General features: G+C 40.6%; 1 protein-coding gene across 2 annotated transcripts in view; it reads left to right on the top strand.

Moving 5' to 3' along the window:
- Window positions 1-1,574: 1,574 nt before the first annotated feature.
- Window positions 1,575-27,491, top strand: part of LOC115132102 (thymocyte selection-associated high mobility group box protein TOX-like) — a 121,160-nt gene continuing 95,243 nt past the window's right edge. The window contains exon 1 of one of the 2 annotated variants that reach the window (XM_029664356.2): window positions 1,575-2,153. In XM_029664356.2, coding sequence (XP_029520216.1) covers window positions 2,064-2,153 — 90 coding nt within the window. In that variant the 5' untranslated portion in view covers window positions 1,575-2,063. The remainder of the gene's footprint in view (window positions 2,154-27,491) is intronic. The other variant, XM_029664357.2, reaches the window with a different exon arrangement.

Here is a 27,491-nt window from a genome sequence, read left to right as displayed (position 1 = left end):
ATTTGTTCCATACTGTATATTGTTGCTTGCAGCGTTCACAAATAGAGAGGGCAGACTTCTTCCATTCAAGCCTTCCACACCAGTCCTTAGAATAATTGTGATTTGCATTTACCAACCAAAAAACAAAGAATGTGGATCTTAATACATTTTGTAGTTGCAGCAGGTTATGTCATAATGCTATATTGCCAGGATAGGCCTTCAACAGTTTATTTGTAAACTCTAGATGTTCCCCTTATAGGGTAATGTATGACTGATAATGTTATTTTGACGGGAGACAACAACAATGTATTTGTAAACGATGGATGTTCCTTATGATTGGTTGTGGACCTGTTTCATTCTGGACCATATAGTGCATGCTGATTGTGTCGTGTGGACCGGACTGTATAGATTTGCCATTTGCCACACAGGGTTAACTCCGTGGCCCAGTGCCATAGATTCATGGGAATGGAATGTGGAGTGCTGTATGTGTAGGGCTCCCTTCCCCAGCAGCCTTCACTGCCCACTGAATGCTAACGATCAGTATTATTAAAGAACAATTGATGGGCTAGCAAACAAACAAGATAATAAAATGACTTCTAAAGCTTTATTGTCCTTTAATTACTAAATGCTCTATGGCAATTAATGGAACAAAAACACTACCCGCTTTAATGCAAAATAAAATGTATTGTGGCTGGGGTTAAAACAATAGTATTTGTAAAAGCTGGATAATGTGATCTAGTGTGAAAAATGATTGTTGAGTTTGAGGTGGTCTTTATTGAGACATGTTCGTATAATACTATGCCCCATTGTCTCACACCAGTCTGTCTGCATAATAATTCTGTATCCTTTCAGTTGTTCTTTAAACAAACTTCAACTTAAAGGCTTTATAGGGCATTTACAAATCATTTATAAACAAAGTCATAAAGGATATTATTCATTGTTAATTTGGTGGTTTAATAAATGTGGCATTACCCCTTTGCCACCCGTAGGATGACATTTGGTTACATGAATGATTTAAAAAAGCAATGCAGCTCCAAATGCATTACTAAAGTGGATGTAACATGCAGCATATACTTTAGATCTGCATAAAGGATGCAAAGCCTACTAAATACATTGTAAATTGAATTAGCTATACTTTAATACATGTAATAATATATATAATAACAAATATATGAGGTACAGTACTGAAGAATCCGCTGAGGGAAATTATCATTTTCAAGGGAACCCTTTTCTTGATCAGGTTCCAAATCAAAATGCTAGCTGCATTTAAATTGGAAATAAATGGTTGGTTCTAGGTTTTGCATAAATATGTGCTTTAAGAGGTTTGTGTTTAAGTATGAAAATAAATAAAAAACCATGAAGAAACCATGCATTGACAGCAGAATGTGGGTCCAAACGAGTTTCCTTTCAGCTTGGCACACTAAAACAAATGGAACCTTTGGAAATAAGTAGACCTTGTAGTAGCAGTGGGTTCTTTATAATGCACAGCCGTGCACACTACTACATTTCCAGCTAATCAGAATCGCGCAGTTGCAGAAAGGAGAGCGGTTGTCAAGGCAGCCCCCAATATCCCCTCCCCCTTTTCCCGTTTATCAGCAGAGGTCGCATGGCATATGGGGAACAGTCCAACCACTTCTCTGTCCTGGAACCAATGTATGAATATGCACCTCCGTGACAAAGCCTATGGAGTATGAGAACAGCGGGGGGAAAAGAAGCAACATTATTAGAGTCTTACGCTTTTTAAAATATATATTTTTAACATAAACCAAGGGGGGATATTTAATTTAATTAGTTCTGGAGTACGTAATAGTATAACCGATCTGGATATTTGCAGTTACTTTTGTTCTACGGTTGAGTGATAACTGCATTTGGCTCTCCAAAGTGGACGCATCTTGTAGTCTAGCGAAAAAAGGACTGTGCATCACCGGGACGCGAGTTGGTGCAGAAGTTCGACCGCGAACGGATGTGAGGGAAGAGTGCACTGAGAACCTCAACCCCCTTTTCTTTCTCTCCTGGCTAAACAATAGAGTCAAAGTCAAAGACACTGAAACTGATTTCATGCCGTCAGCCTCACAGACCCTGACATGGACGTGAGATTTTATCCTACGCACCCGTCAAGTGTGGGTTCTGATCCAAGTTGTCTAAGCTCGTTGGACTATTACCACGCGAACAAGGTAAATACAAAGTGCAGTCCTCCTCGTGTGGTAGTACCATGAGTTTGAAGTCTACACGTTCTCACCTGCCCCCGCTTCTTCTTCTTCAGCATGTCTGCAACATTTACGCAATGCACGTGTAGGCTATGGAATGTGGTGTTTAAAACCTTAATTTGTTTCCTTCTACAAAAAGTATGTTTTGAGATGGTGTTCGTTCCCAGACAACCCACACCTCCACATAGCCTAAACCACGTTTTTCTCTACTACATATCTTATTCAGTCAACATTTTCGGCATATGATATAACTATTCTAGTCTAGAACATATAGCTATTTTGCTTTAGGCTATGTTTAACACAAGTTAGAGTGCATATTACTGTTTGGATGAAATTATTATTTTGGAATGAACGAACATGCGCAGGTATCCTACTTTTTGAAGTGATATGTTTGACAATAAGACGAAACCATGACTGGCTGTGTTCATGCCAAATTAAAAGATCATTTAAAAAAGATCATTTAAAAAAAATGTTTACCGTTAAATGACACGTCTTTACTAGTAGGCCCATAAAACATTTTATTGTACACGCAAGTGCGTTCACACAGGAGGTCCAGTGAAAGAAAACAGACCACCGAATGTAATTCGCACTCTGGTTATAAATGTTGGGTAACGTGAAAGTGCATTCATTCATCTGCAAGAGCAATGCATTATGATAACAGCGATATGGTTTATCAAAAGTAACGTTAGCCTAGACTGATTCTAACAGCAATCATGTAGCCTATGTAATATATAGTGCGCAACACCATAGTGCCCTCCAAGCTCAACACTAAGCTCAGGCCTAGGACTAAACACCTCAGTAGTAAGGCAAGAAACAGCGCATGCCTTTTTTTCCCAGACTTTTCCCAATTATAGTCGCACACCTCATGTAGCCTAGCCCATAGGCCTATATGTTTTGATACGGTTTGTATCACAACTAAAGTGGCTACATAACTTCTTAAAATTAAGCACATTAATCCACTTCACAACTGGTGTAGAGCCTAACTGGCATACATAGGCGGCAAGTGAGTTTCAAGTTTGAGCAAGATCATTTTTAGGGGGAATTACGGCCACACAAGGGGGATGCTGCCGGGAAATTGGAGGCCTGGTGAAAATATTATGAAGTGCTTGTCAAATTGTGAATGAGAGACTGATGAGTTGTGTGCAGCCTGCACAAGAAACAAATCAGAGCTCATGACTTTCATGCAACACTTTTTTTCAAATCATCATTACTGTCGCATCATGCAACCTTTAGAATCTATTAAAATCCAAACATATAACCCAACATTTGTATCACAACTAAAGTTGCATAAATACTAAGAATATAGGAGGACTTGTTTCTTTGTTAACTGCTCAACACAGAATAGCCGCATGTGCACATCCTTTCTATTTTATTCAGCTAAATTCAATTGTATTCTTCATACTCTATAATAATAAAAAATAATGCCACATAATTCTAAGCAAATCTTGTCTGCTAAATGAACTACTGTAGGCCACAGCCATAAGGCGTAGCCATATCAGGGCCTAAAATAAGGACAGTCTGCATCAGTGACTTGTAGGCTATGCATGGAAGCTAGGAGATTAACGGTCAATTACCGTGAGACTGACAGTTATTTGCTTGACAATCACCGACTGACAAAATATCATGACCGCCACAGCCCTAATCTTGAATGGCTGCATCACCGCTTGGTATGGCAACTGGTTGGCATCCGACCGCAAGGCGCTACACACTACACAATGGCCAATGCGCAATTGTGTCATGTTTCCGGCTTCGTATCTTAAAGCCATATCAAATATCTTCGTTGTAAAATAGTTCCTATTGAGCTCAATATTAAGAGATGAAAATTAAATTATTAAAGTAGTTTCTTCCAAAGCTATGTATTTCCCACAATTGAATTTTGAAATGTTATACAACAGACACCTTTTTTCCCTCTCCCAGAGTGCACATCAAGTGGCTCGCTCATCACAGAAGCAGGCCCCAGAGAAACAGGCAAAGGGGCTACAGTAGGCACTTTCATTATAGGAATCATGAGGATAATGCAGTTTATTGTTTGACCAAATCATGCTTTTAGCAGAAAGAAAAAAACAAGTTTTGAAACTTTTGAGTGAGATGACCATGTAATGAATGTTCAGCTCGCACTGATGCGATCAATTAAAAATGTAACTTGCACAGCCAAGTCAAAGGGTCGCAGTCTGGAACCCTGTCCCTTGACACACCGTAGCTATGTTGTAATCAAAGTTATGTCATAAGTAGTGGTTACAGCAAGCTAACTAGCTAGCATTATCAATCTGTTATAACCTGAGCGTATATATTGGAATGATGTGCTTTCCGATGTCTTTTGAGGTTGGTAGTATTTTTCCCTGTCGACCTGTCTCCCTGTCAGCGATATAACAAACGCTGTCTTTTCCCGTGGAAATCATTGCATTCTTGTCTTGTTTGAATCGACCTTATACGTAAAGTGGCTCCAAATGTCGCTATTTTTTCTACCAGGAGCTTGTACCACTGGGAGAGTAGCCATGCCTTATTCACATGATTGATTTGTTGCCGCCAGATTGGAGAACGGTTTCCTGGCAGAGAGGTGACTCGTGAATGACCTGGGCATGGTATATATTTTACACTGCATTGCAACAATTTAATGAGAAAGCCTTACAATCCTGCTCATGTCATACATGCTTTTGATTAGACCAAACAAATAACACTGAAAAGCTCTCAATGTCTCCACAAACTCTTGTCAAATCCACTGACTAGTAAGATTTTAGTCACAGAGAACATTTAGTTAACATTTCGTTTCCGTCAACAGAAATGACAAAAATGCTTTGTTTAGTTATAGTATTTTTCTGGGTCTATTCAGTCAGTTATCGTCTCATAATTTAGGGGGGCTCATGTCTCATTCAGGTGGTCTGAGACCCTCTCTGGGCCGCTGTAAATCCATACCTTCTTGGATTATTTTCAATCACCTTGTACGGTAGGTAGGCTACTGCTCTCGTTCTGAGAGGCTATCCCGTCAGATGAATTAGCATGTTGGATCAAAATAGGCCATGGGCTATTTGTCCATATTGTCCGTATCTATGATGATTATGAGTCCCAATCATGGTGTCTCACTGTGAGATGAATACTAAAATGGTTTTAGAGATGCATCTTTTTACACCCCACTGCTTCAGTTCTCGAACTGACCTCTGACACTTCATCTCCATCTTTGGAGGATGTATGGTTGACCTAGCCAACTATAGCTAGGCTACTTATGATCTATTGCTTGTTAGTTTTTTGCTTTTGTTGTGCTTGAGATTATGAAAAGCGCTATAGAAATGTAATCAAATTATTATTATACCAAATATAGTTTATTCAAGCAAAAAGCTCTAACAAAGGCCAAGAGGCCGACACGTAAGCTTCAATATAAAAGTGATGTTAGCAAGAGCAGTGTGCGGGCTTCTTTTTTCTTTTAACGTATTTAATTGTTATGCACCTGCAACAAGATAGCTCAGATGTGCGAGTGCATTTTTGAATGTTGAAATGGAACACAACAACAGTAGATGTACCGGTATCAAATAAATGATTTAATTACACACAAGAAACATTTATTGAGAAAACAGAAATCCACTTTGGGTTTAAAAAAAGGACCACTTCCAGTGTGCGGCTGTGACCTCCCCTCCCCCTGTGCCGACTCCGGTGGGGGGAGCTTTTAACTCCTGGAAAATATGCAAAAGAATAGCTCTCAGTCATCAAACATACTACATGTAAAGGCCTGTAAAACGTATTATGCCAATTACAGTACATTTCTCTGGAATACACTTGCACGTTTCTAACACGTAACACTGAGTGTACAAAACATTAGGAACACCTGCTCTTTCTATTGCATAGACTGACCAGGTCAATGCTGTAATCCCTTATTGATGTCACTTGTTAAATCCACTTCAATTATTGTAGATGAAGGGGAGAAGACAGGTTAAAGAAGGATTTTTAGGCCTTGAGACAATTGAGACGTGGATTGTGTATGTGTGCCATTCAGAGGGTGAATGTGAAAGACAAAATATTTAAGTGCCTTTGAATGGGGTATGGTAGCAGGTGCCAGGCGCACTGGTTTGACTGTGTCAAGAACTGCAAAGCTGCTGAGTTTTTCACGCTCAACAGTTTCCCGTGGGTGTCAAGAATGGTCCATCACCCAAATGACATCCAGCCAACTTGACACAACTGTGGGAAGCATTAGGGTCAACATGGGCCAGCATCCCTGTGGAACACTTTCGACCGAGGTTCTCCCACTTCTTTTTCACCCATGCAGATGTCAGCTGCCCCTCCAGCTCACACTCCTTCACATATATTCTTAACAGGCATAAGATGAAGTACAACATTAACCAAAACATAGCTAGACTGCCACATAATTTGTCAAATTGGAAGGTGAAACAGTAACGAGTGCATTTTACCATTACTTTCACCATAACAGCTTATGTGCAATGAAACTACACAGATAAACAGTGACAAATCAGGAGAACTAGGGGATTAGAGAAGTGTTGGGACTAGCTAGCTCTTGATCATGACTCTCGGTTCCATTACATTACACATAAGAGTCATTGGACAAAGGCGTCTTCTGTTTGGTGGAGTTTTGTTAAGATTCCCACATCGCTTGCGGTAGCACTTGTTTACGGAAAACAGATGGAAGACGAGGCAGCCACATGTGCTAATTAGCTATCAAGCATGCTCCGAACTCCTGTGTGTAAGGGTAACTCAGGAAGTGTAGTGGAAGTGTAGTTTCATCGGACGGAGACACCCATAGCTGTATGGATCTGTTCAAAACTACTACAGTAAGTGTATCTTCTTTCTCGCCGATGAAAGATAAGGGCCATATGTTTCAAAAGCCAGATAGCAAACAATGATTATTGACGTTTTTTAAACGTTAAAACTCAAAGAGTCGGGATTGTAGTTCACACAAGGCAGTCGTGGGCAAAGCTAATGGCTGTGAACTTTAGGGAGAGGGCAGAATGCCACCTATAGTTTTGGAGCTGTGACCAGCACCACTGTGGAAAATAGGAATATGGGCTGGCACGTTACTAACGCTAGCTATAACACAGCTAGTGGCAATGCATAGTGCATTGGCAAGAGGACTAACTATGTCCACATGACTTACTCAAACCCTTTTCTTGTGGCATTTCTCCTGCTGATTTCACTACTGAATTAAATGCCTTGTATTGTCATCACACCTTGTAACAATTTGAACACAAGCCCTGGTATTTACAACAAGTAGCTCGCTAACTCGGTTAATATCAAATATGAAGTTATCGCTAAACAACAAGAAAGTAACTCTATAGCTAACATTACTGTTCAAACAGTTATAACCTTTAGTCCTACTAAATCACGTAGCCAGCTAAATGCACGGCAGGCAGCAGGCTGCAGATCTGTTTTCAATGATGTAACGTTATGATGAAATAGTTCGCTATTCGCGGTCCTCCAAGTTGTTTTGTTGTTTACGTGAAGCTATCTATCAAAACGCTCAGCGCTCCCTTTTCCAATGTATTGTGGCTGTGAAATTCCCGAAAAGTGTGCAGAGAATTCTACTAGATGAAAAAACAAAATTAGTATAATATCCTGGCATTTAAAGCATAGTCGATTTTCAAAGATGCACATACTTCTATTTTCACATACTGAGAATGTGTCATGCACAATTGCGTTGTTTCCCCACTATAAATTGATTTCTGTAGTGCATCCCCATATCTAATTGATCAGCTGTTGACAAAGCCAAAGTGAGTGTGACATCTGGGCATTTAAAGTATACTTTGTGTTTGAAATGTCTATTAAACATGATTTTTTTTCCGCATACTATTCGCCTACTATTTAGGATGCAATTATGGGTAGTAGGACACGGCCAGTATCTCAGGAAGAAAGAACGCATCAAGTTGGCTATAATAGGCTACAATGGAATGCTCCAAAATATGTATTCGGTCCCTTGAATCTCAGGTATTTATTTGAAATATTTAAAGGTGGCCTATGCTTCTGGTTGATAGGTCCCTCACAAGGCGAGATTACAATCATCCCACATGTAACATTAACTGCCTTCACTGACATTACAAATGAGACGGAGACCATTGGGACCGTCTGATCTCATGTTAACAAGGTGCACAGGGTCAGTTTCTTATCCTCAAACAGTTGTCAAACTGGCTGTCTCATTTAAGAGTGGCATCAACCTCTCTAATGTAGGCCATATCTATATCTGATCTATCAGTAGCTAATCGTTTTAGGTGGGCTCTGCTGCCGAGATCCTCAGGAATTTTGACACATACCCTTTCAGAGATGGAAAGGAGAGGCAAGAGAGTCTCATGATTGCTCATTTCCATGACAAGATAATATGCCATTAGCAGACACTTTTATTTAAAGCGACTTCCAGCAGTGCGTGTATAAATGATCAAATGGGTGGCCACAGCGGGAGTCAAACCCATTTTTAACACCATGCTCTACCAACTGAGCTACACAGGTGCTGTTTTAGGTTTTTGTTGCACACTTCCTAATTAGACATTGTGATCCCTGGTTAAAACCTATGACGTATTTTGGGAGGAGAGATGAGAATATGATTGGCTTAACGGTGAGGTGATTTGCCTAAAAAAAAGGTCCCGGGAAGTTTCGCTGGCTGCAGTATGCCCCTTGAATATCCATCCTCAAGCCGAATCACATCTCTGAAAATATGGGAGAATTAACAATTCTTGTTTCTTACTATCCCCCTGAAAAGCAATTTGCAGCCTGAGGAATCGTTTTTCTTTTCATAGGTCTTGAATTAACAAGTCTCACGTGTCTCACCAAAGCTTGATTGGAAAACACGATAAAACATTTTCTGGTATAGATAAAAGGGTATGTTTCTTTGCCAGCATTTTGTCAGAGCAAATTTACTACTTACTTTCAAATCCACATAGGTTACAAACCTTGTTATGGTAACTAATTAGCATGCTTATGAGGCATCCAGAGAATCAAGAATGGTGTAAGTCTGTTTTAGCATACAACTGTTAATTTTAGTGTGACTGCTCTTACATATTTTAAAGGTATTTCAAGGAAATTAATTTCAGTAAGAGGTTAATAAATGACCCTATGATTCAGTTCAACTGACCATGGCAATCTCAATAATTGGTTGAAATGTCTTGATGAGAGAAAATGTAAAGCCTTTTTTTCAGATTTCATTTTTATATGGCTCCAAAGCATTGCATGTCAATTCCTCCATAATGTCTATAACACCCTATAGCTAGCCATTTTACCTGGTGGAGCTGAACCGTGCACATTTGAGGGTAAATGGAATTCTGTGAAATTATCACGAGAGGGGCTGCTGGAGAAGGAAAAGAGAATTGGTAAGGAGTTGAGACTTTCACATGTCCATGAATAACTCTGAATAATGTCTGTGATAATACGTCTCTCTTACTCTGTGGCGCTCCCGCAGCCTAGAAATAACATCAAACGTTGTAATTACTGCCGTCTTTGTGCTACTTTGGAATATGAACCAGTACTATGTTTTAGTGTTCTCTACCTTTGCTTTCAGCACATCAAGTAATTGCTGCATAGGTTGTCTGTAAACGATAGAAAATAATGGAGTTGAACTACATTTTTCGACTGCCACTTCTAGATGTTTTGTTCAGCTGTAATTATGTATGGTCTTCTATTCTGTCATCCTGCACGTTCAGTTTGTTTTGGGAAATAAGGGTACGCAATGGCAAATCCACTGTTTGTATAACTAAATCAGACAGTGCCAGCTGTCCTTCTGTCCTACAGTATGCTGAACACTTTAAGTGGAGGCCACACCCAGGTCCTATATTTTCCGACAACTGACATCTGGATGCCTGTCTGCCTGCTTTATATACCAAGCCAAGGCCGCGTAAATCATTGTCTGTAGGATATATGTATATATATATATATAATATTTAAGTTTACATACACCTACACAGTTTTTCACAATTCCTGACATTTAATCCTAGTAAAATTCCCTGTTTTAGGTCAGTTAGGATCACCACTTTCTTTTAAGAATGTAAAATGTCAGAATAATAGTAGAGAGAATGATTTATTTCAGCTTTTATTTCTTTCATCACATTCCCAGTGGGTCAGAAGTTTACATACACTCAATTAGTATTTGGTAGTATTGCCTTTCAATTTTTAACTTGGGTCAAACATTTCGGGTAGCCTTCCACAAGCTTCCCACAATAAGTTGGGTGAATTTTGTCCCATTCCCCCTGACAGAGCTGGTGGTACTTAGGCCTCCTTGCTCGCACACGCTTTTTAAGTTCTGCCCACACATTTTCTATAGGATTGAGGTCAGGGCTTTGTGATGGCCACTCCAATACCTTGCCTTTGTTATCCTTAAGCCAATATATCCACATAATTTTCCTACTCATGATGCCATCTATTTTGTGAAGTGCCCCAGTCCTTCCTGCAGCAAAGCACCCCCACAACATGATGCTGCCACCCCCATGCTTCACGGTTGGGATGGTGTTCTTTGGCTTGCAAGCCTCCACCATTTTCCTCCTAACATAGCGATGGTCATTATGGCCAAACAGTTCTATTTTTGTTTCATCAGACCAGGAGACATTTCTCCAAAAAGTACGATCTTTGTCCCAATGTGTAGTTACAAATCGTAGGCTGGCCTTTTAACCTCTAGGGCTAGCGTCCCACCTGGCCAACATCCTGTGAGATTGCAGAGCGCCAAATTCAAATACAGAAATACTCATTATAAAAATTCAGAAAAGATACAACTATTTTACATAGGTTTAAAGATGAACTTCTTGTGAATGCAACCACGAAGTCAGATTTAAAAAATGCTTTACGGCGAAAGCATACCGTACAATTATTTGAGAACATAGCCCAGCAGACAACTCATTACAAACAGTAACCGGCCAAGTAGAAGAGTTACACAAGTCAGAAATAGAGATAAAATTTATCACTTATCTTTGATGATCTTCATATGTTTGCACTCAGAAGACATTCATTTATTCCATAAATGTTCCTTTTGTTCGATAAAGTCTCTCTTTATATCTGAAAACCTCCATTTTGTTCACTCATTTTCTTCAGTAATCCACCGGCTCAAACGCAGTCACAACAGGCAGACAAAAAAATCCAAATTGTATCCGTAAAGTTCATAGAAACATGTCAAACGATGTTTATATTCAATCCTCAGGTTGTTTTTAGCCTAAATAATCAATAATATTTCAAACGGACAATAACTTCGTCAATATAAAAGGTAAACAAGAAAGGCACTCTCTCGGTCGCGTGCATGAAAAAGCTGTGACACGGTAGGGTCCACTTATTCAGACTGCTCTTACTCCCTCATTTTTCAGAATACAAGCCTGAAAAAAATTCTAAAGACTGTTGACATCTAGTGGAAGGCATAGGAACTGCAAGTTGAGTCCTAAGTCAATGGATACTGTAATGGCATTGAATAGAAAACTTCAACAACAACAAAAATCCTACTTCCTGAATGGATTTTTCTCAGGTTTTCGCCTGCCAAATCAGTTCTGTTATACTCACAGACATTATTTTAACAGTTTTGGAAACTTTAGAGTGTTTTCTACCCAGATCTACTAATTATATGCATATCCTATCTCCTGGGCATGAGTAGAAGGCAGTTTACTTTGGGCATGCTTTTAATCCAAAATTCCAAATGCTGCCCCCTACCCTAGAGAAGGTAAAGGTGGTTTTGGAGCAGTGGCTTCTTCCTTGCTGAGTGGCCTTTCAGGTTCTGTCGATATAGGATTCGTTTTACTGTGGATACAGATACTTTTGTACCTGTTTCCTCCAGCATCTTCACAAGGTCCTTTGCTGTTGTTCTGGGATTGATTTGCACTTTTCACACCAAAGTACATTCATCTCTAGGAGACATCTCCTTCCTGAGCGGTATGACAGATGCGTGGTCCCATGGTGTTTATACTTGCGTACTATTGTTTGTACAGATGAATGTGGTACCTTCAGGCGTTTGGAAATTGCTCTCAAGGATGAACCAGACTTGTGGAGGTCTACCATTTTTTTCTGAGGTCTTGGCTGATTTCTTTTGATTTTCCCATGATGTCAAGCAAAGAGGCACTGAGTTTGAAGGTAGGCCTTGAAATACATCCACAGATACACCTCCAATTGACTCAAATGATGTCAATTAGCCTATCAGAAGCTTCTAAAGCCATGACGTAATTTTCTGGAATTTTCCAAGCTGTTTAGCGGCACAGTCAATTTAGTGTATGTAAACTTCTGACCCACTGGAATTGTGATACAGTGAATTATAACAGTGAATCAGTGAATCATGCACAAAGTATAAAGGAAATCAGCCAATTTAAATATGTTCATTAAGCCCTAATATATGGATTTGACATGAATGGGAATACAGATATGCATCTGTTGGTCACATATGCCTTTAAAAAAAGTAGGGGCTAGGATCAGAAAACCAGTGTGACCACCATTTTCCTCATGCAGCACGACACATCTCCTTCGCATAGAGTTGGTCAGGCTGTTGATTATGACCTGTGGAATGTTGTCCCACTCCTCTTCAATGGCTGTGCGAAGTTGTTGGATATTGGCGGCAACTGGAACACACTGTCCTACACGTCGATCCCGAGCATCTCAAACATGCTCAATGGGTGATAGGTCTATTGAGTATGCAGGCCATGGAAGAACTGGGATATTTTCAGCTTCCAGGAGTTGTGTAAAGGTCCTTGCGACATGGGGCCGTGCATTATCATGCTGAAACATGAGGTGATGGCGGTGGAAGAATGGCATGTCAATGGGCCTCAGGATCTCATCACGGTATCTCTGTGCATTCAAATTGCCATCGATAAAATGCAATTGTGTTCATTGTTCGTATCTTATGCCTGACCATACCATAACCCCACCACCACCATGGGGTACTCTGTTCACAATGTTGACATCAGCAAACTGCTCGCCCACACGATGCCATACATGGTCTGCGGTTGTGGGGCCAGTTAGACGTACTACCAAATTCTCTAAAACGACGTTGGAGGCGGCTTTTGGTAGAGAAATTAACATTTCATTTTCTGGAAACAGCTCTGGTGGACATGCACGCAGTCATCATGCCAATTGCACGCTTCCTCAAAACTTGAGACATCTGTGGCATTGTGTTGTGTGACAAAACTGCACATTTTAGAGTGGTCTTTTATTATCCCCAGCGCAAGGTGCACCTGTGTAACGATCATGCTGTTTAATCATCTTGTTGATCTGCCACACCTGTCAGGTGGATGGATTATCTTGGCAATGGAGAAATGCTCACTGACAGGGATGTTAACAAATTTGTCCACCAAATATGAGAGAAATAAGCTTTTTGTGTGTATGGAACATTTCTGGGATCTTTTATTTTAGTGTATATTCACACACATGAAACCAATGCAAAACTTGTTGGTCTGAAGCATTTGTAATATTGTTAATTCCATTAGATGCCAGGAAATAATTCAAGCTACGGTACGGTTTTATATCCTAGGGCAGCAAATGTAGTAATGTAGCTATTAGCTAATAACAAGCCCTATTGTGGTGAAGGGAGAGCGAGTGGAATGGGTTGAAATAATCAGTGCCACACAGCAGGTGGACAGTGTCTGTGTCTCAAATGGCACACTATTCCCTATATAGTGAGCTACTTTTGACCAGGGCTCATATGATGTATTGCACTGTGTAGAGAATAGGGTGCCATTTGGATTGCAGCCAGTGTGTTCTCACTCTGACCTCAGCCATTCAATGGTTTTGCTGACTTAGACATCACAATCACAATTGCTTTTCTAGACTGTGAAGGGGAAGGCCATGCATACCACAGTGTGGACTCATGACACAGAGGGCCCAGGAGAAAAAACATGCAGTAAATCACTTGTGCTCCAAGGAGATTTTACTGGGAATTTGTACCATTTGAAATCATCCATGGGGCAGATATTTTGTACAGGAGACTCACTAGATTATTTTTGTTAGATGTGAGAAAGTCTTCGGGCCCCCATCTCATTTTGAACCTCTAACTGAGCTAATTTTGTTCTGCCCCAAGCTTTAGATTCTCCAGGAAGACATCCATTTGAATGTGTGAACTTTTTTGCCAAGTTTTAATAAAACACCTCTAGTTGTCAACTGTAATATCATCAAGAGAGTAATTACAGCATAGAAGAGCTCCATGCAGCTCGTCTTAGAACAGGGATTAGTCCTATTTAAGAGTTGGATTTATGTAAATCAGCCTGAAGAGAGAGCAAAGGAATCCAAGAAATGATCAGTCCGTACTAGAGGTCGACCGATTAATCGGAATGGCCGATTAATTAGGGCCGATTTCAAGTTTTCATAACAATCGGAAATCTGTATTTTTGGACAACAATTTGGCCGATTTAACTAGGCAAGTCAGTTAAGAACACATTCTTATTTTCAATGACGGCCTAGAAACGGTGGGTTAACTGCCTTGCTCAGGGGCAGAACGACAGATTTTTACCTTGTCAGCTCGGGGATTCAATCTTGCAACCTTACAGTTAACTAGTCCAACGCTCTAACCACCTGCCTCTCATTGCACTCCACGAGGAGCCTGCCGCAAATGCAGTAAGAAGCCAGGGTAAGTTGCTAGCTAGCATTAAACTTATCTTATAAAAAACAATCAATCAATCATAATCACTAGTTAACTACACATGGTTGATGATATTACTAGTTTATCTAGCGTGTCCTGCGTTGCATATAATCGATGCGGTGCGCATTCGCCAAAAAGGACTGTCGTTGCTCCAACGTGTACCCAATGATAAACATCAATGCCTTTCTTTAAATCAATACACAGAAGTATATATTTTTAAACCTGCATATTTAGCTAAAAGAAATCCAGGTTAGCAGGCAATATTAACCAAGTGAAATTGTGTCACTTCTCTTGCGTTCATTGCACACAGAGTCGGTGTATATACAACAGTTTGTGCCGCCTGGCTCGTTGCGAACTAATTTGCCAGAATTGTACGTAATTATGACATAACATTGAAGGTTGTACAATGTAACAGCAATATTTAGACTTAGGGATGCCACCCGTTATATAAAATACGGAATGGTTCCGTATTTCACTGAAATAATAAACGCTTTGTTTTCGAAATGATAGTTTCCGGATTCGACCATATTAATGACCAAAGGCTCGTATGTGTGTTATTATGTTATAAATAAGTCTATGATTTGATATTTGATAGAGCAGTCTGACTGAGCGATGGTAGGCACCAGCAGGCTCGTAAGCATTCATTCAAACAGCACTTTCGTGCGTTTTGCCAGCAGCTCTTCGCAATGCTTCAAGCATTGAGCTGTTTATGACTTCAAGCCTATCAACTCCCGAGATTAGGCTGGTGTATCCGATGTGAAATGGCTAGCTAGTTAGAGGGGTGCGCGCTAATAGCGTTTCAAACGTCACAAAATCTGAGACTTGGGGTGGTTGTTCCCCTAGCTCTGCAAGGGCCGCGGATTTTGTGGAGCGATGGGTAATGATGATTTGAGGGTGGCTGTTGTCGATGTGTTGCTGGTTCGAGCCCAGGTAGGGGCGAGGAGAGGGACAGAAGCTATACTGTTACACTGGCAATACTAAAGTGCCTATAAGAACATCCAATAGTCAAAGGTATATGAAATACAAATGGTATAGAGATAAATAGTCCTATAAATACTATAACCTAAAACCTCTTACCTTGGAATATTGAAGTTAAAAGGAACCACCAGCTTTCATATGTTCTCATGTTCTGAGCAAGGAACTTAAACGCTAGCTTTTGTTCATGGCACATATTGCACTTTTACTTTCCTCTCCAACACTTTGTTTTTGCATTATTTAAACCAAATTGAACATGTTTTATTATTTATTTGAGGCTAAATTGATGTTTATTGATGTATTATATTAAGTTAAAATAAGTGTTCATTCAGTAATGTTCTAATTGTCATTATTACAAATACATTTTAAAAATCGGCCGATTAATCGGTATCAGATATTTTTTTGGTCCTCCAATAATCGGTATCGGCATTGAAAAATCATAATCGGTCGACCTCTAGTCCGTACTGTGCATGTAGTGTTTGTATTGAGCGTCTCTCTGTGTGTTGGATAGTGTGAGGGAGATTCAGAGCGATAAAGAGAGAGAAACAGAAAAATGAATACCCGTGCTACCCGTGCACTAATTAGTGGGACTGGCAGCCATGGATTGCTGCCTGTTGTTGTAAGAGAGAGAGAGAGGGGGGAGTAGTCTGTTCCTCGGAGCGGCTGTTGGCATAATTAAGACCAGTCGGCCTGTTCCAGTAAGACTTCGTCAGAACGAGCCTCCCATGGGGAAACTCCACGGCACTCTAATTTTACCTGCAGAAAAGAAAGAAACTGCTGTGGGTTAGGCCCCTGGGTGTAGTGTTAAGCGTTGATTATGTTTGTTAATGGTTACGAGCGCCGAGAAGTCAAAAGATGGGGTTGTTAAAATGGATGCGCTAATAACAGTGTATGTCCATCACGTTGGTTCCACTTCTTGCTGCATGAGGACAGAAGCATGGACAAACATTTTGGATGTCTTAGCATCACAAGGAAGCTATTGTTCTACTGGCCTTGACATGTTCATAGACCTTTCTGGTATCCTTCAGCCATTTGTGTGTGGGGTTGAGTTGTGTAGAATATTTGAGGGGATCAGTTTGAGCAAGGTGAGGGACAAAACCGATAATCCTGATCACATAATGAACAGATATTTGGGATGTAGGTGTTTTGCAGTCTTACAAAGCCAACCTTACAAATTGTGCCTCTTTGACACAACTATTGGAATATGACTATTCTGTTAGAAATTCCTGGGCTTCTGAGGCTAGATGATTTGTAGATCAGTGATTCTGCCCAGTCCGGCTGCAATGTAGAGAATTTCAAAGTCAAAGATGTACACTAAGCTATATGGAATTGTTTAGCTATTTGATTTAGAATTTTAAGACCCCTTGAAGTATAAAGAAAATATAAAACATTTTTTGGTATATATTTTTATTCAAGTTTTACTAAATGTACAAAGATATGACCACATCCCTCCCTCCCTCCCTCCCTCCAACCCCCCCAGCCACTTCCCTACCTCAGTCCACCCACCTCAATTCCCTCCAAACCAGTCACCCCAACCTCTCCCAACCACCCACCCCAATAAAAAAATTATTTCATGAGAAATAAAAATGTGGCCTTACTGCCATTAGCTTGTACAAACACATTGAATAAAATATTCACTACATGGAGAAAAACATCGCAAGGAAGTTTGTTCTGAAGTGTCTGTCTTATATCCAAGAGATGTAACAAAGATCAAGAAACATTATTATTTATTTTTGTACATGTATTTAACCCTTTAACTTAAGCACTAAACTGTCTCCATATACACAGAGTATACAAAACATTACTCTTTCCATGACATTGACTGACCAGGTAAATCTAGGTGAAAGCTATGATCCCTCATTGATGCCACTTCTTAAATCTACTTCAATCGGTCTAGATGAAGGGGAGGAGACAGGTTAAAGAAAGATTTTTAAGCCAATTGAGACATGGATTGTGTATGTGTGCCATTCAGAGGTGAATGGGCAAGTAAAAAATGTAAGTGCCTTTGAACAGGGTATGGTAGTAGGTGCCAGGCACACCGGTTTGTGTCAAGAACTGAAACTCTGCTGCAACTCCGTGTGTATCAAGAATGGTCCACCACCTAAAGGACATCCAGCCAACTTGACACAACTATTGGAAGCATGGGAAACAACATGGGCCAGCATCCCTATGGAACGCTTTCGACACCTGGTAGAGTCCATGCCCCAACAATTGAGGCTGTTCCGAGGGCAGGGGGGGGGGGGGGGGTATATTCAGTGTATACTTCCATACATTTTTTAAACTGTTATCTGGGGATATCCAGACGAGTCTTCTAAGGCCTGTGGGCCTTAGTCCAAACTGTTCAGATGCTACAGACAGAAGTTGGCATATCGTCTGTACCGACTTCAGACGAGTCCCAAGACGCTTGTGGGGGTCGTAGAGCAAAACAGAAAACACCGTCTGTAACGATCCTCTTCCTGTGAATGACTGGACCAAAGCGCACTCTGAGACGTGTTCATGATATTTATTTAAATTCAGAACACTAGAAGAAAAAATAACAAAGAGGAAAACGAAAAGTTCTGTAAAGAAACTAATAATACAGAAAACAACTACCCACCAAACCCATGTGGGCAAGAGCTGCCTAAGTATGGTTCCCAATCAGAGACAACGATAGACAGCTGTCCCTGATTGAGAACCATACCCGGCCAAAAACAAAGAAATACAAAAACATAGAAAAAATAACATAGAATGCCCACCCTAGTCACACCCTGGCCTAACCAAAATAGAGAATAAAAGCCTCTCTATGGCCAGGGCGTGACACTGTCGTGTTTGTGAGAGTCTCATCTTTTCCATAATAGTTTGCAGGCCAAACCGTTCGGACGCTACAGACGGTTGTGTGAGAAGACCAATTTTCGGGATGTCTCACGGTCTGACAAACACAGCTTTAGCTTTGTCGTTTTTTACTGCAGATGCGGAAGTGCGACATCGGTGGATGCGGTGGATTGAGACGCAAACAGATTTTTTTATTACATTAATTACATTTCCGCGGGGACATCGACGCTAGTTAAAGTGATCAACCAACAGAGGGAGATAATACGAGGGGGGAAATTAATGAATTTATTAATGATTGGGGAGGAATGCAAGCTGCTGGGGCTGTGTGTATGTATGGAAGAGTCTATGAGCTGGACAAACATTCACAGTTGTCTCAGCCTCCTGAGGTATGTCCTGTACAAATAGTATCAGCAATGGCAAGCTCTTCGTCTGGCTTAAAAGCTCTTTCCCACACTTGTTTTTTCTGAATATCCTTTACAAACATTATCGGGTGAATGTCAATGCTGTGTTTGCACTGCGGCCTGGAGGGATGGTATCAACGAAAAAGGTTACATTCATTAATGATCTAGCTCCAAATGCAAACAAACAAACAGATGGGAAGAGGGTCCAGTCTTACATTTTATCCAACTGTTCTAACAGTTCAAGTAGTTATTTAAAAGGCTCAAATCTAGACACCAAAGATACGTTTTGTCGTAATGTTGCGCTGTTCTGTTGCAAAATGGCAGTGTTGCATCATCCCTTGTAGATCCAACATATGTTTAGCTTGTGGTGTGTTTCCCTCAGCCTTGATAAATGGCATACATGCAATCCATCACCATGACATAGAATGTGTGTTATATTTAGTATCAGTCTCCTTCAGAAATCCATTGGGCTTATCGATCCCATTGGTTGTCAGGTAGGAGATGGACCTGAATGACTGGGCCTCTCTCTTATACGAGGCTGTATCTCCTGCCTTGTCCCTCGTCTGTCAGGAATGCCGGATTTATTGTGTGTGACATATTTAGCTAGCAGATATAATTGCCTGTGCGAGGTGATGATAGCCCCATCCAATGGAGTCACTGGAGAGGGCGCCGGCAGCGCGACAGCGAGATCGAATCTGTGGCTCATTCTTCTTCATTGAGACTTTAATGATGAGATTAATTCACAAATGGGCAGAGAGAAACATCACAGCGTATGGCAGAGCCAAGCAGAAGCCGTCTTTTTCCTCACAGCATTTCTGTAATGAAGTGGTGTGGCAGAACAGAGACGCAGAGGGAGGCCTTATTTGTCTTTGTTTTGTCCGGCTGTTTAGTTTCAGCCAGACAAGCCATCCTGTTGAGGGATGTAAGAAAAACAAACAGAGGAAATAAAGTATAACACCGTGTTGTGCTCAGTTGATTCCGTTTCGTCGAAACAACACCATGACAACTTAGTAATTGTTGTTAACACCGCAAACACAGGAAAGAGTAACTTACAATATATTTTTTTTATAGAACTGTTAATCACACAGTAGACAGTAGTGGAAAAAACACTGCCTGTGTGTGCACACTTGCATGTGTATGTGTGTTGGGAAGAGAGAGAAACAAAGACGCTGAAAGAGGAATGTATGAGAACATTTGAACAGTTGCTCCTTTCAGCCTGGATCGGAAACTGAAATAAAACCTGACTTGTTTACTAAAATGGCTAGATCTCTGTTCTTCAGCAGCTCAATGTCCTGCAGGACCTCATGTTGTCTAAATTCGTGACGTTCCAATGTACGTGGTGACTTTGAATATCTCAAATAGCATACTGTATGTGGGCAATTTCAAGGTAACAGAGTGATGTGGAGACTCAGATTTTTTCACTTTAAAATGTACCTCAAACATAAAACAATGATTGCAAAGTTAAACAAACCATAGAGCTCTATGCACAAGGAGAACTTTAGTCATTTTGCATAGAGTTGTGTGGTTTGTTTAACATGGAATTGATCATGTATCAATGCATTTAACATGTGGAAGATAACACTCCAACTCAATTTAATTTACTGAACAGCAGGTTTTGGGTATGCACTGGTACCCAGTACTCAAATGGCAAAACATGCTTGACTCCTTACTTACTTTCTTGAGTCTTTCCTTCATAAACAGTGCAAACCATGAGGCCTGAGGTCAATACGATATTTGGTGTGATTTACTTCACTACACAGGTCTGAAAATACACACCAATCAAGCCTAACTGATTATAGACGAAAATAGGCTGCTGGTCAATTGTACCTCTTCACCCTTTCTGTTGCTTACCCTGTTGTTAAAACCCATAGAGAGAATAGAGGCTTGAGGGTGCAATGCCAGCAAGGCTAAAAAGAGCTTATGAAAACATAATAACCGTCCTGTTTTGGGCTTGATGAGTATCAATAATTCAATGAAGAGCTCTGATGATCCGAAACAAGGCCCGTGGAATAAGAATGTCTGACTCATTTCATCAGAAAGAGCAGGTCAATATCGATTATATTGTCAGAATAAGGGCTATCGTTGGGTGCTCTTATTGAAAATAAAGCACCGGGGCCCTTATGCATAAAGTGTCTCTGAGTAGGAGTGCTGATCTAGGACCTGACCATACAATCATATTCATTGTGATCTAAAAGGCTAAACTGAGCCTAGCCCAGCACACTTTCTTTGAGACACTTTGCGGATATAATCCCAGGTCCTCCCTATCCATACCATTTAAATCATTATGATCTAAAAAGGAAAACGGATCCTAAATCAGCACTCCTACACTGAGACGCTTTTTGAAAGTGGGCTAAAAGGTTCCTGTCGTAAACAGGAGCAAATGTTTGCGGTCCGACAGGTCATGTGATATCAAGTGAAACTGAATGGAGCCAACAAAGAGATTGTCGTCATATTTTATTGAACAAGATAACGTGGGCTAATCTCTGGCTCAGGTTACCCAGTGCTTTGTGGGAAATTAGAGATCATGTTGTAGGGGAAAATGACACCCCTCTAATCCCTTCCTCCCCATCCTCCTTTCTCTCTCGTCAACCTCCCTACTTTCCCTCTTCATTGAACTGCATGCTTCCCATAAGCTGGCACCGTTTAAGACCAAAAACAAACAAACAAACAGCCATGTCCGTGCTTCAGAGATTGCGGCTGTTAAATGAATGACTAATCCGTTCGGGCAAGTGCTCAACGTTTACTCTTACCCAAACAATGGCACTTGATACAGTGTGTCCTTGGTTTACACATAGGACTTCAGACCACTGGTGCTTTCTTACCGAAACACTGGCCTAGGGCCTATTATATTAGAGCAGGTGTTACGATAGAGTTAATACGATTTCCCAATTAGAACTGTACATCTCAGACAGGACCCCCCCACCCCCCCCCCCTCGTGTGATTTCCACATGAGACTGTAATTAAGTCATCTCAGAGCCTTGAGCGCATGAGTTGCGCACCGAGCTGAGACCAATCTGGAGCTAATTGTCCTGAGTTTTAATTTCTAATAGAATAAGGACCAGCGGGAACAGAGCTTAATGAAGTGCATGCTGTGTGTGTGTGTGTGTGTGTGTGTTAAACTGCTTCAGAGCTAAAGATCAACTGACTCTGTATGAGTACTGTTTGCTTTCATCACTTCATCATCCGTCAAAATTTGATTAGACTTCCGGATTCTTCTAGATGGGTGGATTTGTGGTGTTCAAGAACTTGTATTCCATTATCAGTTATGGACTGATAATAACCGAGTTCCTTTCAATGTAACGTCTTAGTTGTTCTAGGGTGTTGTGCCTTTCAACAGTGTTGAATCATTTATTTTGCTATAGTAATAACAAGGGTACGGGGTGAGGGAGGTGGGCCCGCTCCGCCTTAGTAAAGTGGAGAAAGTGCCTTTGCCTCAGGCGTCAAAGTTATTGCCTAGAAACCATGCATGTAGATTGTAACATTGAATGTGTTTACATTGCCATGGGAATGTTTGTCTAATGATTTAGATTCCAGTAATTTTGACATTGGAACAAATCCGTTTCGACTTGTGTGGGAAAATAAACCTCCAATAAGACAAGTAACAGCTGTACAAAATATGCTAGATTGTTTTCCATGATACGTTCAGAACACTGTGTATACAAAACATTATGAACACCTGCTCTTTTCATGACTGACTGACCAGGTGAATCCAGGTGAAAGCTATGATCCCATATTGATGTCACCTGTTAAATCCACTTCAGTCAGCGTAGATGAAGGGGAGGAGACAGGTTAAAGAAGGATTTTTAAGCCTTGAGACAATTGAGACATGGATTGTGTATGTGTGGCATTCAGAGGGTGAATGGGCAAGACAAAAGATAGTAGTTAAATAAACATTGAATTGTTAATATTATCTCATTAGCTTACATAACATGCTTTAGCCTTTTTATTAGATTCTGTTTAGTCCATTGCTATCGCATATTCAAAACGTTTTGAAATGCTATTGCATTAGCAACAATATTCCTTGGATCTTAAAGGATTGACTTGGCCAATACTGTGTGTTATATTTCTTCATGACGCCGAACCCGATCTAAATCCACTGGCAATACTTTTGCACCATCAAATTAATTATTCTACGAAAGACTATAGTGAATGTCATTTACTGTGCGCACTAGAGTCGAGTTTGCTTTTGCAACTGGCTCAAGGCTCTTCCTCTTATTGTTTCAACTTGTCAGAGGCATTGTTTGAATGAGGTCATCCATTACCGATTTGGCCTGAGGCCAGGTTGACTTCGGCTGATTTTAATTGAATCTACAACATGACTCAAACTCAAACAAGCAGAGATTGCTCCGCCATGACAGCCTCATTATTCCACATTAAGGACTCATTTCGGAATGCATTGTGACTCGGCTGCTTGACGAACGATGGAAAGAGACTAAATAAATAAAAAAAAGTGGGGAGGGCTCGTTCTGGAGAAATATATTCCCAAGACATGAAATGATGGGAAAAGGGGGCTTGGGGGGGTTGGGGTTTTACAAGTCAGAAGTGCATCATACATTTCTGTCAAATAATGTCAAGTCAATAGCTATTAGTCTATATACTTGTACTATAGTTCATCAACGGAGAATGGCATTGACAGGAACGCTCTCATGAATGTATTACAAAATCTAACCAAAATTATTTGTAAAAGCATTGGCAGTGCAGAGAAGGTCAAACATGCAAATCAAGCCTAAGATAGATACAGACCTATGTTATCTGCAAACACAAGCAAATGAAGAAAAGCCATTTCAACACTTTAACTAACTGTACATCGGATAAAGGACGGATCAATATCATATACCAAGGCACTACAGAGGGTAGTGCGTACGGCCCAGTACATCACTGGGGCCAAGGTTCCTGGCATCCAAGACCTCTATACCAGGCGGTGTCAGAGGAAGGCCCTAAAAATTGTCAAAGACTCCAGCCACCCTAGTCATAGACTGTTCTCTCCGCTACCGCACAGCAAGCGGTACAGGCCACAAAACGAGCGGTACAGGCCACAAAACGAGGCCTCTATAAGTATAGACCTTTAATTGTTTGTATAAGGGACTGCACCAAGTCTAGGTCCAAGAGGCTTCTAAACAGCTTCTACCCCCAAGCCATAAGACTACTGAACATCTAATCAAATGGCTACCCAGACTACTTGCATTGACCCCCCCCCCTTTTACGCTGCTGCTACTCTCTGTTATTATCTATGCATAAGTCACTTTAATAACTCTACCAACATGTCTATATTACCTCAATTACCTCGACTAACCGGTGCCCCCGCACATTGACTCTGTACTGGTACCCCCTGAATATAGCCTCGCTATTGTTATTTTCCTGCTGCGCTTAAATTTTTTGTTACTTAATTTCTTTTTTCTTCTTAAAACTGCATTGTTGGTTAAGGTAAGCATTTCACTGTAATGTCTACCTGTTGTATTCAGTGCATGTGACTTGCACAGAAACGCACGGTTGGCTTCGAACCGCCAGTGCCTCACAATAGGAAAGGAAATGTTGAGACTGTGAGGGCTGCAGAGAGAAGATAGGCAATGCTTGCTCAGGGCTAGGTATCGGGCACAAAAACAAACATGGCCACCCTTAATGAGCCTGTTTGCCTGCCAAAGGTAAAGACAGCTGCTCTCTCTCTCTCTCTCTCTCTTGCTCTCTTTCTTGCCACAATGGAACAGTCTCACTGTGCCACAGAGCAGTGGAACACTCCACGTCCCCATAGTAACGTTCACTCTCTCTACATCCGGGGGAACTTATAACTGAGGTCAACAGAGATGGATAGAGTGATATGTACTGTAAATAGTGAGGCTATAGCTACAGGCCACAAAACGAGGCCTCTATAAGTATAGACCTTTAATTGTTTGTATAAGGGACTGTGTACTAGCCAAGTGACTGTAGTTTAATGTACGAGTTGAAAGAAGGGGGAAAACATATGCATAGGTTTGTGAGTTGAGAGCTTGTCAATGATGAGGCGCTCTTTGCAGTCGTATGTATGGGTAATGACTATAGTGGTCATACAGTAGTGCACAGTTGTCTTATATTTATCTTGCCATCAATGGGGGGGGGGGGTTGTTTTTAGTGTTTGAAAATTCGGGTTATTTCCCTTTCAAAAACCTCAAGGGACTTCTGAAAATGCCCCTAATGCAAAAGAATATGAGCAAAGTGGTGGGGGGGGGGGGGGTATTGAAACGTTGAAAAGCACTTTCCTGGCTTACGAGAAAATGAATACACTTTCCTGTACCTGTCTGGCTGAATCAGCATTGACAAGTTTCTGCTTTCAGAGGCTATATTTAGCAATAGTTTTCAGGGTCGGTTTTTGAGTGAGAAGACTGCACCACTACCCTTCAGTGGGGAAGGCAACAAGAGACCACAAAACTAAGTCAAAGAAAGGGGCTTTCATAACGATTTTATACTTACAGTACCAGTCAAAAGTTTGGACACACCTACTCATTGAAGGATTTCTCTTTACTTTTTTACTATTTTCTACATTGTAGAATAATAGTGAAGACATCAAAACTATGAAATAACACACATGGAATCATGTAGTAACGAAAAAGTGTTAAACAAATCAAAATATATTTTATATTTGAGATTCTTCAAAGTAGCCACCCTTTGCACGCTCTTAGCATTCTCTCAACCAGCTTCACCTGGAATGCTTTTCCAACAGTCTTGAAGGAGTTCACACATATGCTGAGCACTTGTTGGCTGCTTTTCCTTCACTCTGCAGTCCACTTCATCCCATACCACCCCTACCTCGTCACAACACAACTGATTGGCTCAAACACGTTAAGAAGGAAAGAAATTCCACAAATAAACTTTTATCAAGGCGTTCCAGGTGAAGCTGGTTGAGAGAATGTGCAAAACTGTAATCAAGGCAAAGGTGGCTACTTTGAAGAATCTCAAATATAAAATATATTTTGATTTGTTTAACACTTTTTTGGTTACTACATGATTCTATATGTGTTATTTTATAGTTTTGATGTCGTCACTATTATTCTACAATGTAAAATTTTTTAAAAATGTATTAAAACCATGGAATGAGTAGGTGTTTCCAAACTTTTGACTGGTACTGTATGTGATTAGATTCAGAATGTTCTTTATCTCAATAAAAACTTCATTTAGATTTTAATTAGGATTTTCATGTTGTGAAAATACTGATACATTTAGACTGTGGTATCTATGTTGAGTAGAGTGGTAAAATATGCCAAAAAAGATAGCTATTTGTATTTATTAAGGATCCCCATTAGCTGCTGCCTGGCATCTGGCAACATTAAGGCAGTTATGTACAATTTAAAATATTACTTGACATTACATTTCATAACACTTTTCACAACACATTAAGCGTGTTCCCTCAGGCTACGACTCTACTATCACATATCTTTAATACAAAATCCATGTGTACGTGTGTGTAGAGTGCATGGCTTATCATGTGTGTCTGTGCATGTGGGTGTGTCTCTTCACAGTCCCAGCTGTTCCATAAGGTGTATTTTTATAGATAACAAAAAAATCTGGTCCTACTGCTTGCATCAGTTATCTGAAGTGGAATAGAGTTCCATGTAGCCATGGCTCTATGTAGTACTGTGCGCCTCCCATAGTCTGTTCTTGATTTGGGGATTGTGAAGAGACCTTTGGTGGCATGTCTTGTGGGGTATGCATGGGTGTCTGAGTGGTGTGCTAGTTGTTTAAACAGACACCTCAGTGCATTCAGCATGTCAACACTTCTTACAAAAACAAGTAGTGATGAAGTCAATCTCTCCTCCACTTTGAGCCATGAGAGATTTACATGCATATTATTAATGTTAGCTCTCCGTGTTCATTTAAGGGTCAGCCGTGCTGGTCTCTCTTTGTAGCACCTAACCACACGACTGAACAGTAATCCAGGTGCGACAAAACTAGGGCCTATAGGACCTGCCTTGTTGATGTTGTTGTTAAAAAGGCAGAGCAGTGCTTTATTATGGACAGACTTCTCCCCATCTTAGCGACTGTTGCATCAGCATGTTTTGTCCACCTCAACAATTTCCACATCTTTTATTACAAGTTTTAGTTGAGGTTTAGGGTTTCGTGAATAATTTGTCCCAAATACAATGCTTTTAGTTCATTTTTTTAAATGTAGAACTTATTCCCTGCCACTCATTCTGAAACTAACTGCAGCTTTTTGTTAAGTAATTGCAGTGTTTCCACTCTCTGTAATAGCTGACGTGTATAGGGTTGAGTCATCCGCATACATAGACACACTGCCTTTACTCAAGGCCAGTGGCATGTCATTAAACATTGAAAAAAGTAAGGGGCCAAAACAGCTGCCCTGGGGAATTCCTGATTCTACCTGGATTATGTTGGAGGGGCTTCCATTAAAGAACAACCTCTGTTCTATTAGACAGGTAACTCTTTATTCACAATATAGCAGGGGGTGTAAAGCCATAACACATGTGTTTTTCCATCAGCAGACTATGATCGATAATGTAAAACGCTGCACTGAAGTCTAACAAAACAGCTCCCACAATCTTTTTATCATCAATTTCTCCCATTCATCAGTCATTTCTGTATGTGCCATGCTTGTTGAATGTCCTGCCCTAT

The sequence above is a fragment of the Oncorhynchus nerka genome, linkage group LG7 (assembly GCF_034236695.1).
Source record: "Oncorhynchus nerka isolate Pitt River linkage group LG7, Oner_Uvic_2.0, whole genome shotgun sequence".
In the NCBI taxonomy this organism is placed as follows: Eukaryota; Metazoa; Chordata; class Actinopteri; order Salmoniformes; family Salmonidae; genus Oncorhynchus; species Oncorhynchus nerka.
The sequence above is the reverse complement of the archived record's forward strand: the minus strand, read 5'-3'. Positions and strand labels throughout refer to the sequence as shown.